The following is a 17,674-nucleotide window of genomic DNA, read 5'->3' on the forward strand; positions in this document are numbered from 1 at the left end:
CACAGATGTGAGACTGGTAAAATCAAACGAATCAAATTGAACTTGTCAGTTTAAATGTGTTACACTTACTTCTTTCTCCAGATTGTTTTCAAACTCCTCCAGGAAGTGAGTCATGGCAGGATCACCCTCAAAGTCATTGAAGTGATTGTTTACCCACAGCAAGACTACCCGTGTAACCTGGAGCAAATCACACAATCAGCACATTGCTTTTTTTTCGACCTTATATTTCATAAACTGTGTGTTTTTAAGCGAGCATCATGGAACCGATCAGTTCAACTCTGACTAATTGAAACAGTCTTCAGTGATCTTACTTCATCAGTTCGAGCAGCTATAGGAAAAATCCCTCTGCTCATACCTTGTCCCTGAGACTGGGGTCGTGGAACCACTCCAGGAGCTTCTTGCCCACGACCATGGGGCTAGAGAGGAAGGTCCTGTAGGTCAACAGGAAGTCCTCGATGTAGGTGGGGTCCACCACAGAGTGCTCCTCCACTAGGTGCATGGTGAGACGCTCTGGTGTGCCCTAAAACGTACCATTATATTAGTCTTTGTATTAATATCACGCAGAATGTGAGATGTGAGGTGAGATCTGTCTGAATATATCGACATAAACACTAAGCTGTCTGATGCTGCTGATAGTCAGTCCGGCAAAATATATCTTTGGCATTTAGGAGAAAGGAAGATGAACTGGACGCTGATTTGTCACCTTGATTACGATGTGCCCTTTCCTGGTGCCAGTGCGGTCCAGTTCACGATGTTCCTTAACCATGACAATCTCTCCTTCCTCCTCGACCTTCTGCATGTTCTTCTCCACCTGGTTGAGGATGCAGCAGTAGTCCTGCTGTGCTATGCACACAAACTGGGCAAGATCAAACAAAACAAGGGTTAAAGACTGACAACATTACTGCACTTCTACTTTTTTTTTTAGATGTCTATTGCTCCTCCTCCTTAATTCTCGATCTGTTAATTGTATTACTTGATTGGGGAATGATGAATCTCTCACAGAGAAACTGACTGGAGCTCATAAATGAAAATGAAATTGAAACCAACTGAGTAGAAATAAATTCTGCATAGCAACTGAAGTACTATTCTGTGAGATAAATTATCAAAAAAGGGCTTTCACTAATCGGTAGTAAAGATTTTCTCATCTGAAAATCAGGCTTCTCATCATGAAGCCTGATGAGCTCAGCCCATCATGATGAAAAACACTTAATTGCATTTAATGCCACTGTTTAGTCGTTCATTCCTGCTAAACCCTGCTGTGACCGTCCTAATTATCCGGTTGGCCAACTCTCTTGAAGAAGGCTGCTCATCACATTTAAGAAGACGCAGTTTTCCAAAACATCTTTTAATGTCATGAGTGCAAACGTCTTCAGCACAAGTAGGTCATAGTTGGACTTAATATCAAACAGACCCAGTCCCTTCCTTGGGAATAATATGATCCTACCTGGCAGTCATCCACCTTAGTCTTCATCACACCCTTCATGTATTCCTTTTCCATGGTTGGTGACACCCCAAAGCTGTTCCCCATACACAGGATCTCCGTCCGGCTGTCTGGATACGTCACTTCCACCGAACCATTCAGAATCACTGACCAGGAATCCAGCTGACCACAAGACAAAATTACAGCAGTTAGATGAGGGAAGGAGAAAACAGAGAACTGAAAAAGACAATAAAAACAATTCTAGCTCTGTAGATCAGATCAAGTTAAACCGAATATTATTCCCAACAGCTGCTGTTCCTTAATGACTCAAAGTTATTGTCAAAAATAACAAAAAGCTGAAACTACAAGGGGACTGCTGCACCCAACAGATGGTTTCTTACTTTTCTCGGAGGGATAGAGTAATGCCCTGAGAATATTAGAGCTGGCCAGCAAAACACAACTAACTTTCTTGATTGAAATGAAATGTTTTTTCTATTCTTTCTATCATTTTGAGCAACCAAGTATGTTTCTTGAAAAGCTGGCAATCTTTTCAATCACTCATAGCTTTCACGCAGACAGCAACAATATGCTCAATGACCCCTGAATTCTCTATGACTGGACATTCAAGTGTTCAGGCTTTTGAGGCAAGTTATTTTTTCTATTATTTGAATAGCTCACGGCAAAAGAAACCTAATTGTCTTTGAAGCCTCATGTCCTGGCCAGAGTGAAAGAGAATAAATGATGCCTGCTTTAGTTGCCTAAAGGATCCGACTGAGGCCTGGTGATAAGAGATGTTCACTCGTTCAGGTTTAATAGAGCAGAAAAAACACATCAAATGGAAAATGTTTCAGTTGTGTGAAGGGGTGAGACCAAGATTCAGCTTCCTGAGATGCGTGAATAAATACAAATATATGCAAGACAAAGTCACACACACCTCTTCTCCATCATTGAGAACGATGGTGCCAGCGCGCTCCACCACAGCAAAGACCATGACGGCGCAGAGCTCCCTCCTCACTGACATGGTCATGTTTGCAAAAGCTGGCAGTTGATGCATGAATTCTAGTAATTGCTCTGTGAGAAAGACAGAAGAGAGACAGTGGAGGATGTTGAGGAAGGGTTAACAGTCTTGACACCCAGAGGAGAGAAAGAGGACGTGGCAGTGCTCTTGGCAGGACTGTGCCACCCTCGCTTTGAGCCAGGACGACATGAGCTGGACGCTGAGCATCATCACCACAATCAATATCTGAGACAGGAATCATTATCAGGAGGACATAAAGCTAAATATCAATTTCATTGACATAAACTTTCAATGCAAGCCAAGAATAATTGCTGACACTTTACTCATTGACTTCTGTGCGACTTCACAGGAGACGTCCATTGAAATCCGTCAGTGCTCCGTCAGTGACAAACCCAATTTAAAGGTTCTATTCACCCAAAAAACACATTTTCTCACACGTCCCTAGAGGTACAGATGGATAACAGATTGAGGCGTCGGTCCACCACAAGCTGCCAGAGCAGCTTCAGTGCTACTGGAGAGATGAACGCCGCCCAAAAACGGAGCGGAGAGTGCAGTCAGTCAGCTTGGTGGAGATCTGATGATGGCGAATCATCAAATTATTCAGTGACCCTTCATGCCTGATGGATGGGGAATTGTTATCTGATTTGTCCCAGAATCTTTCAGGATTTTCCTTCAATTTGTAATCTGCCTGATGCAACTAGCTGCATATCCTGTGTGAGGCTAAAATCCCTGAAAAAGTGAAGATCATCAAGACTTCACAAGCAGAGTACCTGCAGAGATGGACGTATTTGGATTGGCTTGAATAACCGAATATGGTCATATTTATTGTTTAAATTAAATGTCTCCTGCCATCATCTACAATCTATAATCCAGGTCACTTCTGCTGACTGGTCAGCAGCAGTCTGTTGCTCAGCCCTGACCTGTGCTTGGCATGGCAACAGCGTTGTGTGTGTGAAGCTGCAGAAACATTGAAAGTTTAATGTCCTGGGAGAGGTGAGGCGAAAGGATGTGCCGTGGTGACCTAGAAAAGCCTGCTGGCAGAGGGAGGGGCGCGTGGTGGCGGGAGCTGCGAGGGGAAGAGGGAGGAGGGATTGGCACTGTTTCTTACTGTCTCTGCATTCAACGCATTATCATCCCCTCAGTCCACATCTGTAGCAAAGCTCAGAGAAGGTGTACTTATTTCTCTTTGAACAGGCCCATCATGATCACTGGAGTTGAGTCACGGCTTTCAGGGATATGATACTGTAGGGCTGATGTGGCTCTTTGTTGCTCAAAGGCTTACACCCTAAATGAGAGCACTTCAGACCTACGTAAATTCACTCTGACCGATTTAAATAAGAAGGGAGGGTGTGGCTTTTATAGAGCACCAAATTCATCTAAAATTGGGACAACTATTGTCCCAGCTGAGAGCGGCGCGTTTTTACTGGTGTCTTTGTTTTACACTACTCTTACACTGTCGTGTTCGCACAAAAATCGGATGGATTTATTTGAAGTGAATCGTACAGCCAAACAGCCGTATTCACGGTTGTGTAACTCATATGTTCATTTGGGATGCAAACATTGTCTGTTTAGCACAAAGAAAAACAGAGGCAATAAAACCTTAACTGGGTGCTCACCTATGTCATCATCAGTCCGGTCCATGGGGTCTTTCTCCAGGCAGTCCCGCACGATGTCCCGACTCATGAGGGGGTCCGACGCTCGCTCGATGTCCTCTTCATCATCGTCCTCCTCGGAGTCGACGGCGGTCTCTGGCAGGCCGCTCAGGTCCATGTCACCTGGTTCGTTCTCTGTGGCCTAAGAAGAAGAATAAAATGAGACTTATTGACTGGTGAGACACATGCCGAAGGATTTGGTGTCTCTACCCAACGACGGCGGTTGGCAGAATGCATCTGGCTGTCCCATTGCCAAGGTCAAAGTTCAAATCTGTGCAATGACCAGCGAGTCCATTGAGGCTACGGCAAGCCACATCTCTGAGCAAAAGAATAAACCTGCATTCTGATTAAAATTACTAGGAGCTCCTGACCAAGCCCCTCACCAACTCATGTTCCACTGATGCAAATCAAACACTGTAAAAATTCAGCCAAATAAAGACAGAGAGGTGCAGCGCAACCTGCACGCCGCTGAAATCATTTCACCATAAAGACATCCTCTGCAACAAGCTGCATTTTCACAAGCCTCTGTAAAGCTGCTGTGCAGATTTGACCCATTTCATGAGATGGATGATATCTATTCAGAACAGCATGAAAAAGACAGGTATCAATGCTGCATACCAAACAGTCTGTTATGCATAGTACCAAGCTAATTAACTCCCAACCTTCCTTTCTTCTCCCCCACAGCAAACACTGCCTGCCACGCAGCCAGATCGCGTTCTTTGAAAGTGCAAGATGTAACGTGTGGAACCAGGAAAATGAATGGAGATGATAGAAAGTAATGCAATTACTTGTGCATGAATAATGCTAACAGAGTTCCTCTGGTATAATCAAAGAAAGTATTTCTGTGGATAACAGAGGGGGCACATCGCCTGGTTCAAGCTTTTGCTTCACAACATGAAATCTTCTTATACGTACACCAAAGCCCAAAAAAATTTAAATAAGAGCCCTGTCATCCAGCCACTCTTACCTCAGTATGATGCTCGACCTCAAGCTTCTTAATAGACAGAGAAGAAAACGTTGCCTTTGCAAAATGTCCACAAAATCCCAGAGCCAGACGCATCTTCACCTCCCAGGCTGACAGTCTGGCTTTAATTTTTCAAAGCTCTCCATACCCAGTCTCTCAACAAACCCTATGTCATTTCTCCTCAAACGCCACATGCAAAAGGCTCATTAAAGATTCAAGCCAGTGTCTGAGTGGCCATTTGGGCACCAGCGGTGGGTGGGGCCACACAAGGTCTGCAAAGATGATACGGGTGTGTGTGTGCGGCTCTCCAGAAAGTCAGATGAACTGAGGCGCAGTAAACAACTCAAGCAGTATTATATATTCCATCCCAAACTTAAACAAATAAACAGGCATTGATGAACTGTGTAAAGAAATCTGAAAATGGAAGAATTTCACCACACAAATCTCAAACTTATCAAACCAGATATTTGCAACTTCATTGTCCATTTTCAACAGATGTGACAGACTAAACAGGTCCAGTCTTTATCTGCAGGTTACATGTTAGGGGACAGACATAAACCAGCAAAAGATACATGAGGATGCATATATTCCTTTACAGTCTCTCCTTTTGATGTGAACAGAGGAAGAGAATGCTTCGGACACCACTTTGAGGCAACTTGTTAGAATCTGTAAGGCAGCTAGATGCATTTCAGCAAAGGCTATCTCTTTGCCTTTGTATTCATGCACAGGCTTGTTTTCGTGTCATGTATGCATCAAAAATCCATAAATGTGCAGTAAGCATTAAGAGTCAGTGGGCAAGTCAGGTGCTGTTAATATTTCATCAGGGCTATTCTTGGATCAATGCTTTCAAAGTCCTTCAGAAGGACCAATTTCATGATTTATTCACACACAAAACAGTGCGCCATGTTGGCAGTGACGTGAAAATTATCTGTTCCTCCTCATATCCTGCTTCAGTCTGCTGTATCTGCAGTCAGTCTTCAAACAGAATCAGCTAAATATTGAAAAATGCAATATTCTCTGTTATTTGAATGCACCACCACCATGCTCCTTTGCACCTTCACCTTCCTCTGGTCTCGAGTAAAGCAAGTGTTTATTCAAAAAGCAGCTCCAATGGTGATCCAGTAGTTTCTATTATTAACTCTGAAACCTTAAAAACACACATCATATTATACAAACAGCATGAGGAAGCCAGCTGGGTACCCTTGGATAGTAAGCGATTAATTTTATTCTTCTCTCAATTTTTAATGCTTTCACGTTTTAATTTTGTGTGCTGAATCTCAGTGGTCCAAATGTTATGGAGGAGGGGAGTGTGATCAGCTGTTCAGCCCTTCAGAGTTTTTATTTAAGCACAGTCACTTCATTTTCATTACGGTGGTGGTGCAGTAGTTACCTCAAATGGTGTTGAGATAAATCTGAGGGTTCAGGAGGTGATTAAAATGAGAATAACTGCACCATAAAATATGTAGTGGCACAGGGTCAAAAGTCGACACTATTTCACTGGTCGATCACAAATTTTCTTCAAAGTAATAATCAAAAATTCTGCCAATAAAAGGTCATAAAACACATTTTCAAGAGCTGAAAGTGACACACAAGCATCTTGTTTTATCCAACTAACAGTTCCCAGACATATTCAGCTTATGACTAATTTTCTCATGATTGGAAAAAAAAAAAAAAAAAAAGAAAGAAAGAAAGCTCTAAATTCAAATAGTGAACACACACACACAAAAACAATTTGCATACTTGAGCAGGGAAAAGAAAAAAAAAAAAAGTTCCAGATGTGGCACAAGCACACAATTAAGAAAATCACCACTGAGCTCAGTAGAGAAGTTTGATCATGGAAAGAGAAAGGGTGAAACACCAAAGAGAGAAGTTAAGAGTGAAGTGTTGGGGTAGTTCTGGCCATCAGAAAGCAGTTTCGGAAAAGGAAACAGGAGAGTGTGTGGGAGAGTCATAGAGCGAGAAGGAGAGAGGGATATCGGGAGGCTGCCAGAGAAATGATAGCAGATGGCACTAAGACCAAGATCACAGACTGGGGACAGTCAAGCCTGTTCAACCTGCCCCAGCCAGCGACAGCATGCCCAAACACACACACACACACACACACACACACACACCTCTACCGACACATTCACACACTCTTATAAGGCTGTATTCAGACATGTTCAAGTCCCTGCACACACAAACACAAGCCGGAAAGAAGTGTGGAAAAAACAAACAAACAAACCCAAAAACCAAAAAACTAAGTCATTCTGACCAATTCCCCTCCAGCATTGTTTCTAGCACATGCACATACATAAAAACACACACACACACAAAAAGGCACACAGCAGGTGACAGAAGTGGGAGCCAATGGGGTGAGTGTGCTGTGTTAAGAGGATTAGTTGTACTGTTTGGGGCACGTCCATAGTCACGAGAAATTGTGTACATGTGTTCTATTCAGTTGGTTTATATTTTATACGTGTGTGTTACTTTTTCTTTTCCTTCTTCTGCCTTACTTTACCTTTCCTTCACCCCAAACCACGTAATTTCATGTCGAGACGCCGTATCGCACCGTATTTGAACGTCACAGCTTCCTGGGAGTCCTGTACATTTGCTTTGAGGTGAGGAGGCACAGCTGGGGTCGGGATGTTGACCGGACCACCTGCTTGCATCCACAAGCCTGTCTGCTAATCATCTTCTGATCGGCGACGGTGCCCTATTAGCGGTTTATAGCTTAACCGGCAGCATTTACAGTCCGTCCTAAAAATTTAGTATCCTTCTAAATGAGACCACCTCATGCTCCCAGAGGTACGTTTGTCGTTTCAAGAAGGAACATTTTTTGAGCCGGGCTTTAATTTAGCTGTATTTCATTCTCCCACACTGTGTGGGTTAGAAACATCGGTTAACGGTTGTGTTTACACCAAAAATTGTGTCATTTGTTTCTCTCACTCAGCATTACCCATGAACTAATTCAGAAAACCACTGTAGGGAAAACTGTTTGACATTTTTAGAACTACAGATTTACGATTCAAGACATACCAAATGCATGATTGTACAGTAAGTATGGAGCTTGGAGGCTGTTAGTTCAGCATAGCACAAAGACTGAGGGAAACAAAATGTGCATACCGGCACTTGGACACTAACCCTTAACAACATTTACTGGTGTTTAATCTCACATGACCAGCTTTATTACTCCATCAGCTAACTAGTAGTTAATGAGCTGCAGCACCTACTCAGCTCTCCAGGGGAGTCCAAGCTGGGGATCCAGCACCGAGGTGGGGAGGCCTTACCTGGTAAATGTCTGACAGGCTGCTGCTTCCAGAGTCGCTGGTGATACTACATCCTGAGTGGCTGGAGGAGACGTGGGTCACCTGTGGGTGCAAGCCGTCGGCCAGGTGAAGTCTGCTGAAGTCTGCGGGGAGCTGCACATACACACACACACAACATACACACAGATGGTCAGTATCAGTCGGCTCAGCAGCCACCACTGGCCACTCACACTGACGCTCGTGCTGACGGCCGGGCGTTAGGAAACACACTTGGCAGCATGATGTGCTTCAGTTTGTCTGGATTCATGACCCGTAAACCCTGCTTGGACTTTGCTGTATTTCTGCCCTGTTTTATAATTCAAAGTCACTGCGGTAATCTGTTGGCCTTCGTATGATTTAGTACATTTTCTGGTGAGTTGTGAGTTAGTCAACGGCAGTTTTGCACTTGATTTACACACCAGCAACAAAAATATGTCTCCTCAAGAGTTAAATGGAAAATAGAATGAAATAAATGTTGGTTGGAGGATCTGTCTGTGTCTTTATTCTATTTGGTGTGATTATCCAATTTGAAGAGAAGAAAATAAAACCCAAAACTTAATTAGCCGCTCTGTATGAGCTCAAATTTACATACAACTCATTATCAAAGAAGAAACAAAAGTGGACAAGTCTTAAATTAAATCATCTGACTTCATGGAATCTGCCTAAAACACTGATGGCGCTGACAAAGAGCACCCCTTCATTAGTTAAGTGTCAAAAGGGAAATCTAAAAGTAAAAAAAAACAAAAAACAAAACACCACCACCACCTTAGATTCTTACTTTAAAAGTGACAAAGTAAAAGAACTGAACTGACACCAAAACTTTTTTTTCTCTCTTGCATACTAGCAGATATCTGCCTTCAGCGGTTAAATGCACCGGAACTCCTTTCATGAACTGTGCAAACAAACAAGCAGCACTGCATACATCAAGGAAATACCCTAATTAAAGCGTGAAACTCGTTAATCTACATAAACTCCAGGCAGTAATGGGGGAAACCCCTCTGAGTAATTCACACTGTACGAAGTACCAGGAAGTCCCAACGTAATTAGCCATATTTTAAATGAGCCATCTGACTCCTGTAATGTAAAATACATTAGAAGTGTGCAAATAAAACTTTAGGAGGCAGCTGAGGAGCTGAACAGCAAAACAGTTTAACCAGTTTTCAAAATTTGTTAAAAATGAAGTAATTTTTCAAGATTATTATTATTATTATTATTGAGGGTTAGACATTAGGACAGGATACAATATAATGCTGGATGTTAATATTCAGTAGATTGATGACTGATTCAAATATTCATCAAAAACTATTTTTGGTTCTAAAGAAATATTTATTATTATTTATAAATTTTTACTCACAAACACAGTAAACATCACTGGTAACCTATTTTATACTCTTAAAATATTAATATTTTAACAACTTGCTATGTGGGAATGTCAAGCAAATATAAACAACGTTTTTAATGATGATTATAGTTTATATATTATTCTTAAAGTGTACAATATATTTTCTTTTAAAGTGAAATCCATAATTTCTGACTATAAACCTGGAGGGGTGAATTATGAATTTAATCAAACTGCGTAAACTGGTTCATGGGGTCTATAGATGTGAATATTTTATGGCTTAAATGTTTTATTTACCAATATATATTTGATCCTCAGCAGGGAGACTGCTCTGAACTACTTTCAGCTCCTCTTCTGGCTGTGGCAGATCATCAATATTACATTTTTACACCTAAAAGTCAAATGTGGCTGATTTAACTAGGCTGTTTCATTCATCTCTGTTCAGATCGGAGCCAAATCTAAACATCTTAAGAGGGAGTTTATAGTCCTTTACATGCTTTATAATTTCAGATGTGGATAGTAAACACGATTTGGAGTTTAATTTATGAGTGACTATTCAAGTCTTCCTCTGGATGATGAAAACCTTGAACAATGTTTTTTCTTTCCCCGCCTACTAAAGCCTGCTGAGACGGTGATATTGGATAAATTGTGTAGTGACTATCAAGGCTTTCAGTGCGTCTCATCTGTAAAAGTTAAGATGGTCTCTGTACGAAAGTAGTCTGGGTGTCAGCATCACACATGCACTTTAAGGCTGTGAATGACTACACAGACTCAGTTTTGGAAATCGGTCTCAGCAGCTGAGACAGCATGAAGTCTAACTTGGATGACAAATGGAATAGGCTGGATAGAAATAAATCTTGGGGAGGTTCATTTGCAAGTAAATGGGTTGGAGCCATCACCTGCTCTTGACCGAACTCGAGGAAAAAGGTCCATCGTACCAGCCACTGCGGCTCCTCTGCATTATGGCTTAATTAAGGAGTTTTGGAGGCGTCGGTTTGGACTAAGAGACCTCTCAATATTCACGAAGGAATCGCAAGTTTCTCCGAGCTGATTGTGAGGAAAAATTAGGATATGAGATACATGTATTCACCAAGTGCTTTTATGTGTCAGAGACAAGAGACTGAGAGCCAGACAGTGCAGCTCCTGTGGCACCGAGGTGTGATGTGATTACACTGTGTCAAAGATTGCCATCACGTTTAATTATCTGGCTGGCTGCACCAACCAAAATGGTCGACCAGAGGGGCCAGCCAGTCACTAACACCCCCCCCCCCACCAAAAGGCTACTTTTTCCCATCCCCTGGTCTGGTTGACTTCACTCTGGCTGCCTCAAGCTGGAATCCATGTTATTATCACTGGCTGTACAATATTGTGATAAATAATGCAATGAACGTTTCACACTCACTTCTCATGAGTTTTGGGAACAACACTGATTTTACTGAATATGTCCAATGAAAGAAAAACCAACAATGATCTGACCTGGTAAAGTTTTATTAATGTGCAGCTTTTGTTCAGAATTTTCAGTCAGACAGGGGATACTTTCTGGATTCAGTTAAAATTTAATTTTATTGGCCTTCTCCAGGTAAAGGTCTCCTGATGTAAAAAAGCATTTTGTATATTACATTACAAGAAATACAGCACAGCTATGCTTGTGCGTTATTGTGCATTGCAGCTACGATGCTACTATTCCAAGTCAAGCTATTTCCAAGTCAACTGAATAAGCACATGCTGTAGCTAGTCAAACTAAATAAAGAGTAACTGGAATAAAACAAAAATTTAAGGCCAGGTAATTCCCTAAATGTTCAGCTGTTCTTAACATTTTAGATACATGGTCAATAAGTGGGAGTGCACAAGGAGGAAATGAATTGAATATTCTCATTATTGAGAGTACAGGACCAGTCATGTGGAGTTTGTCGATACAGCCTTCCAGCCAGCACTGAAGTGGTCAACATGTCAATACTAATATCCCTGCTGGTTTCCACAACCAGCCAGAAACAGTCCCACCTCTTCCAACAAAAAAAAAACAAAACCCCAACAACGTAAAATCACCCCCACGAATAAGCCCATCCTCATGAACAGAGGGAGAGATAAAGGGAGGGCAGGAAAGAAGGATAAAGGGAGAGGATAATAAACACTTAATCCTTTCTCTCCACTCATTTGGGTCATCAGTCTGTTGGTCAATAAACCAGGGTCCATTCAGTCCACAAACATGTGGTCCATTGACCTATTCCACCCAATGGCATGCAAGAAATTGGGCCAAGACGGATGCCATCACAACAAAATTAAGCTTTCTGAATTAGTGGAACAACAAAGCAATGCATGCACCGTGCACTGTTAACCCCAGATCGATCTGTGGTGTCAGAAATAACACACAATTGGCTAAATGTAAAAGTCTAACAAAGCTCAACATGACTGCTACACCAAACGTATGATCATTCTCCTACCTTATATACGCCTTCCTGTATGCCTTCTCTACTAACTCAGTGTTCTCACAAAAGCAAATGATGTGAACTCTGCAGAAGCGCGAGCTGAAAATGCGTATATCAGCTGTCACAGGAGGATTAAGCATTCCTCTAATGCCCGAGCCACAACATTCAGTCCTGCCTACATGTGAGCAGATGTGGTGCTCCTTAAATTACACTGTAGACCTAATGACCTAGATTGCTGGTTGGAAGCCCTGGATGGACGCGCTGGCTGGCTCTCAATCTCTTTACCGCCTTTATGTACTGCGGGGTGAGTTTGTGCATGCACACTACACGGCCAATGTTGTGAGGGGCCACGCTCAGAAATGCCTTCCAGACTCTTCACGGAGTCTCACTTTTGCTAAAGTCACTCAAACTTAAATTGTTAGGTTAATAGGTTTCAATTATTTATCAAAAGATGACAAATGTGTTTTTTCCCCTTTCTTTCTGAATTCAGTCTTGCTATTCATTTTGTCTGCTTTTTAAAGAGACATCACACATGTCAGAGAGTTTTCCCCGACCATAGTGGCACCTTCTCGCTTTCCCGAGCCTCACAGATCAAGAGATTAAAACCCTTTCAGCGGGGTGTCTGATTAAATGGGCCTGATATGCTCTCTGGGCTTTCCTCTTCCTAGTTCCTGCTCCACCAGTCAACATCACACAGGCCAGCAGTAAGTCAGGGAGAGATGATTACCTATAATGATAAACACAGTCCGCAGGACTGATTTTACAAGTTGTTCCAGATGTCACTTGCTGTAAAAGGCAGAATTGGTGGAAGTGCGACAGATAATACATCTTTAAAAAAGTTTAAGTTTGCCGTGTCTTTAGTAGAGGAAGTTTTTATTGTAAGGCTGATAAGTTATGACATTTATCGTATTTACATGTCAGGTAAATCAAAGAAAGCTCTCAGTGTCGAGTCGCTGACTGCAATTTCCATTTGATTTATTTTCTTAGCCCAGCAAGAACACAACATTTGGTCTTACAATTACAGACAAGGTCAAGCTATCAGCAGAACACGAAGCCATCAAGTTCCATAAAACGCTGATAAATCAAGTTGAATTGTACTGTGACATACTAAGTCAACATGTGTTTGGTTGCAGTGAAGATAAAATGCAGCAGTAAAAACTGAATTCGCAGGCCTTCAGAGAAAAACAGATAAGCATTATGGGCATTTAACACATTGCAGCCAATGGTCATGTGCCTACCGAGGTGATGTCATTACTGTAATAGGATATGGTGGCATTATTGACTCTACCCACAGTGGGTTCCTGCTGGGCTAAATTAATATTTACCCAAGCTTCAATATATATGCTAAGAACATAAGACAACAGAAAAGAAACGAAGGGGGTGGGAGACGAGATTGAGAGTAAAGATAGAAAATGAAGTTGGATAGTGGGGCGATTGTTAAACCCATTAAGGATGGTTTTTATGTAATTACTATGTTATTAACCTGCTGGCTACTTTAATTATACTGAAGGTGCGTCTATGTTGGACTTTAATCATCGTTGGATCGATAATAGACTGTAACCATGCCGGTAATAACTCTTGAACTAGAATGATGTGCAGGTTGAAGGCACATTTGCTGTTTTTACTGTCTCCTGTTAAAACTATCTATAATAATGAACATAATAAAAACTTGAAGGCTATTCTGAGTGTGTATAGTGCCTAATACCCAAGTGGCTTTGTGATTTTGATATATTCCTGGAAGACCAGTCCAATCTATGCTGAAAGATGTTCTTTTCTTTTTTTTTGCAAAAGGAGGATTACTCAAATGACAGAACACGCCCTTGCATCTATAGATTATGGAGGTTTATCCATATCAGCCAAGCAATGCCTTAAAAAATGTGCTATAAAGCTACAGTCAGTGTCAGCACACCAATTAGAACTGCACCGTGTACAGATGTTAAAGCCCTTGAGCTTACTAACATTAAGTTTAGTCAAGACAAAGCAACACATGATTATTTGTGTTGCACATGTAATAAACAGGAAACTACTTTACATAAGACACAAAAAGGCTTCCAGACATGGAGACAGTTTCATTTTTAAAGAGCTGCTTTTGGCCACATATGAATGATAAACAAATAGCGTTGCGCCTCTAACTATTTAGTTTGGGGGGGAAAACTAAAGAAATATTAATGACTTTCATGAAATGAGCATAAATAAAAATAAAAGACTGAATTGAATATAAAAGGTTATAGAAAGTGAGGATGCTTCTATCTGCAGAGATTCTTGCTGGCCCTGCAAGGCCTCAATAAAGGAAGCTGCAAAAACTGTGTGCAGTGTGGATGAAATATATCGTCAACAGTGACACATCTATGACTATTATAGGAATATTAAGGTGATTTTTTTTTTGTTGTTCGGCAACTGTGCTCCGTGATCCAAGAACCGTCCATCAGTTTGATTTACAGCATTATCAGCTGTGTGTGTGTGTGTGTGTGGTCCCGGTGTGTGAATGATGCCAGCGGCGCTGACAGCCGATCAATCCGTTCACCGTTCAAGTGCAGATCAGATCGGCCCGGAGAGTCAGGCTGCCTCCAGCACCACGGACAGCGCCACCGGCCAAACGGAGGGGTTCATCAGCGTGGACCCCTCCAATAAATAAACAAATAAATAATAATAATAATATTATTATTAATAACAAAGAAATACATACATACATAGACTACACTAAACCGGGCTCACAGAGGCGAAAAGGTGTGATAAGTGAATTTAGGGGCAGCTTCGTGTCTGCACACATGACATCACCTCTCTTCAAAGCTCAGATCAAATGCCTGTTTTTTTTTTTTCTCCCCTTTTTCTTCTTCTTCGGTACAAAAAAAAAAAAGGCACCTGGAGCGGCTGATTGGCTGATGTGGTTCATTTCACGGTCACGTCTTATGAACTTACAATCAAATATTGTCTGCTCGTTGCGTTGTTAAACATAACGTGGGCAGAGACGTCGGGTCGTTAAACACACAGCGATCTGCAAACTGCGCGTGTGTGTGTGTGTGTGTGTGTGTGTGTGTGTGTGTGTCTTTAATCAAAGAAAAAAAACAAATCTATTAGCCTATAGCCTCTATGAGGTCGATAGTGCGTCTGGTTGACCTGCCGATCTTTAAATCATCCACCAGCCTACGTTAGCTGCCGACGAGGCCCGTATGACCAAGTCCATAGTTAATATTCACGCGAGCGTGCGCGTGTCTGCGCGCGTGAGTGACAGCAAGCACATGGCGGCCGTTTCTCTAGTACAACACACTGACACACAAACCAGCCCTGATCAACATGCTCAGCTCCGAGGCTCGTCCTTGGCCTGCCCTGCGTCCATTCATCCTGCACAGGCTCGATAGAAATCCAATGCACGTCCATTATACGGCCAGTAATCATATCTAGTGGGTCATAAATGAGGATGGGGGGGTGGGGGGGGGGCATTGCACGTCGATAGGCTACTTACCGGGGTTTTATCTTGCTGGCTCGGGACTCCATTGCTGTCTGACGCTGCTAATGGTTTCATAATGAAAAAATGTTTGCCGGGCTAAAATCTAACATCCCGGACCTGCTCTATGCCTCAGCAGAGACCCCCATCTTCCTCCAGCCACCTGCCCTCTCCCCTCCCTCGGCTGCACCGACTCTCTGGCTTGACAGTTTGGGGAGTATCCGCTGTTCCTCGGCCTGATTACTCTCCAAAGCAGCGGCAGCTTCTGCGTTTATTCCAGCCTCCCCGCTGCTTCCCACAGAAATATCTTAAAACCACAGAAGAGGAGGGGGAAGATATATATATATATATATATATATATCCCATATATATTTATATATATATATAGTGATATATAATATATAGATATCGTTTTATCCAAGCAAAGGGAAAAAGCGTCTTCTCTCCGCGCACTTGACATTCACATCTCCAGCCGGCCGTGGCTCCGATAATAAAGCCGAAAAAGGAAAAAAAAAAAAAAAAGAGAAGATGATGATGAGAAAAATGGCTGACAACACTTTCACTCACGTTTGCTCCCTCCGCGTTGCCTCTCTATCTCTCTCTCCCCTCCCTCCCTCTCTCTCTCTCTCTCTCTCTCTCTGAAGTAAAGCCACACACGCAAACACACGCACACACAAACGCCTTTATGCACCATTAGATTATTTGAAGACCGAGACGCCTGCAGCCTCCGCCGAGGTTTTGTACGGTGAAGCCAGAGGTTTGTTTGGGACGGGGGCAGGGGGATGTGTGTATGTGTGTCAGGGGTGGAGGAGGGGAAGAGGGGTAGATGTGGGGCGAGGGTTGGGGGCGTCGGGGCAGTAAGGACCTCCTCCCTGCCCTGACAGTGACGCTGTAAGAGCGGCCGCGGTGGCTGTGGCTCCTCTGGAGGGTACACTACGCCCCCAGCGCGGATGGAGGGATGGAAAGAGGAGAAGGGCGGCTGAGAAACTGAAAGTGAGGGAGAGAGATGAGATGGAGAGATGAAATGAGATGAAACACGGCAAAACGACAAGCGGGAGCTGCAGAGAAGTGTTGGGAGGATACAGAGGAGAGTGACAGGGCGGAGGGATAGATGGATGGATGGATGGATGGATGGATGGATGATCTAAGGATGGAGAGATAGAGGGAGGAGAGCAGCACAGTGCCAGTAATGCCATTATCACGCTCACTTCGGCACAAGACAGCGGCTGGAGCTGGTTGGCATAGTAACTGCATGAAGGAAAGCCATTTCCTGGGCGGAGAGACAGAAACGGAGACAGAAGCACTTCCTCTTGAGAGGGTGTAAGTAAAAGAGGGAGAGAAAGAGCAGCATCATTTCTGGAGTTAAGGAGTAAAGAGATGAAACGAGGAGAAGGAGGCAGGGAGGAAGAAAATGGCTCAAAATGGGCCAGCAGCAGAGAAACATGGGAGACTGACGCCGATGATGTCACTCCGTCACCATAACTCAGCTGGAATAGCCATGGCAACTGGGTGAGCACGAGCCCCCCGCACCCAACTAATCACACACCCGCCCATCCGCCCCCCTACACACCCTCTGGGGCCCTCAGTTGCTGTGGCGACGGACGCAGCGAGACATGGCGAAATGGAAGAGGAGGATGAGGATGAGGATGAGGCAACGGTGGGGAGGAGGGGGTGTTTGTAAAAGAGAGAGAGAGACAGTAAAAGTGGCAATACACCCCCCCCCCACTTCACCTTCACTCGGCTGAAACTACAATGTACAGCAGCGTCACTGTCACAGCATCAAATATCAAATAAACAACATCACAATAGAGGAGGAGGGAGAGTGAGTGTGTGTGTGTGTGTGGGTGTGTGTGTGTGTGTGTGTGTGGGTGCGCGCGCGTGCTCAGGTGGCAGGCCAGGCCAATAGAGACTCTGGATATTTAGTGGTCCTATATCTGAAGGTCTCCTGACAGAAGGAGATAATATGAGTGAGGCGAGAAAAAAAAAAACAACAACGTGTTAAAAGGACGACCAGGACAATAAACAGCAGACCTACATGTCAGAAAATAAGCAGCAATTCAGTCCACAACCAAACACAAAGCTGGAGTTGATATTACTAAAGCTGTCAGGATGCATTCAAAGAT

General features: G+C 43.1%; 1 protein-coding gene across 6 annotated transcripts in view; it reads right to left on the reverse strand.

Annotated features, from left to right (window-relative positions):
• The window catches only part of rapgef2b (Rap guanine nucleotide exchange factor 2b), a 92,356-nt gene that overhangs the window by 14,533 nt on the left and 60,149 nt on the right, over positions 1–17,674 (reverse strand). For 5 of the 6 annotated variants that reach the window (XM_029511829.1, XM_029511832.1, XM_029511831.1 and 2 more), the window contains 7 exons: positions 8,324–8,455; positions 4,055–4,232; positions 2,355–2,491; positions 1,445–1,603; positions 704–856; positions 356–520; positions 70–177 (listed from right to left, as the gene is read on the reverse strand). In XM_029511829.1, coding sequence (XP_029367689.1) covers positions 70–177; positions 356–520; positions 704–856; positions 1,445–1,603; positions 2,355–2,491; positions 4,055–4,232; positions 8,324–8,455 — 1,032 coding nt within the window. The remainder of the gene's footprint in view (positions 1–69; positions 178–355; positions 521–703; positions 857–1,444; positions 1,604–2,354; positions 2,492–4,054; positions 4,233–8,323; positions 8,456–17,674) is intronic. The other variant, XM_029511833.1, reaches the window with a different exon arrangement.

This window comes from Echeneis naucrates, chromosome 10, assembly GCF_900963305.1.
Source record: "Echeneis naucrates chromosome 10, fEcheNa1.1, whole genome shotgun sequence".
NCBI lineage: Eukaryota > Metazoa > Chordata > Actinopteri > Carangiformes > Echeneidae > Echeneis > Echeneis naucrates.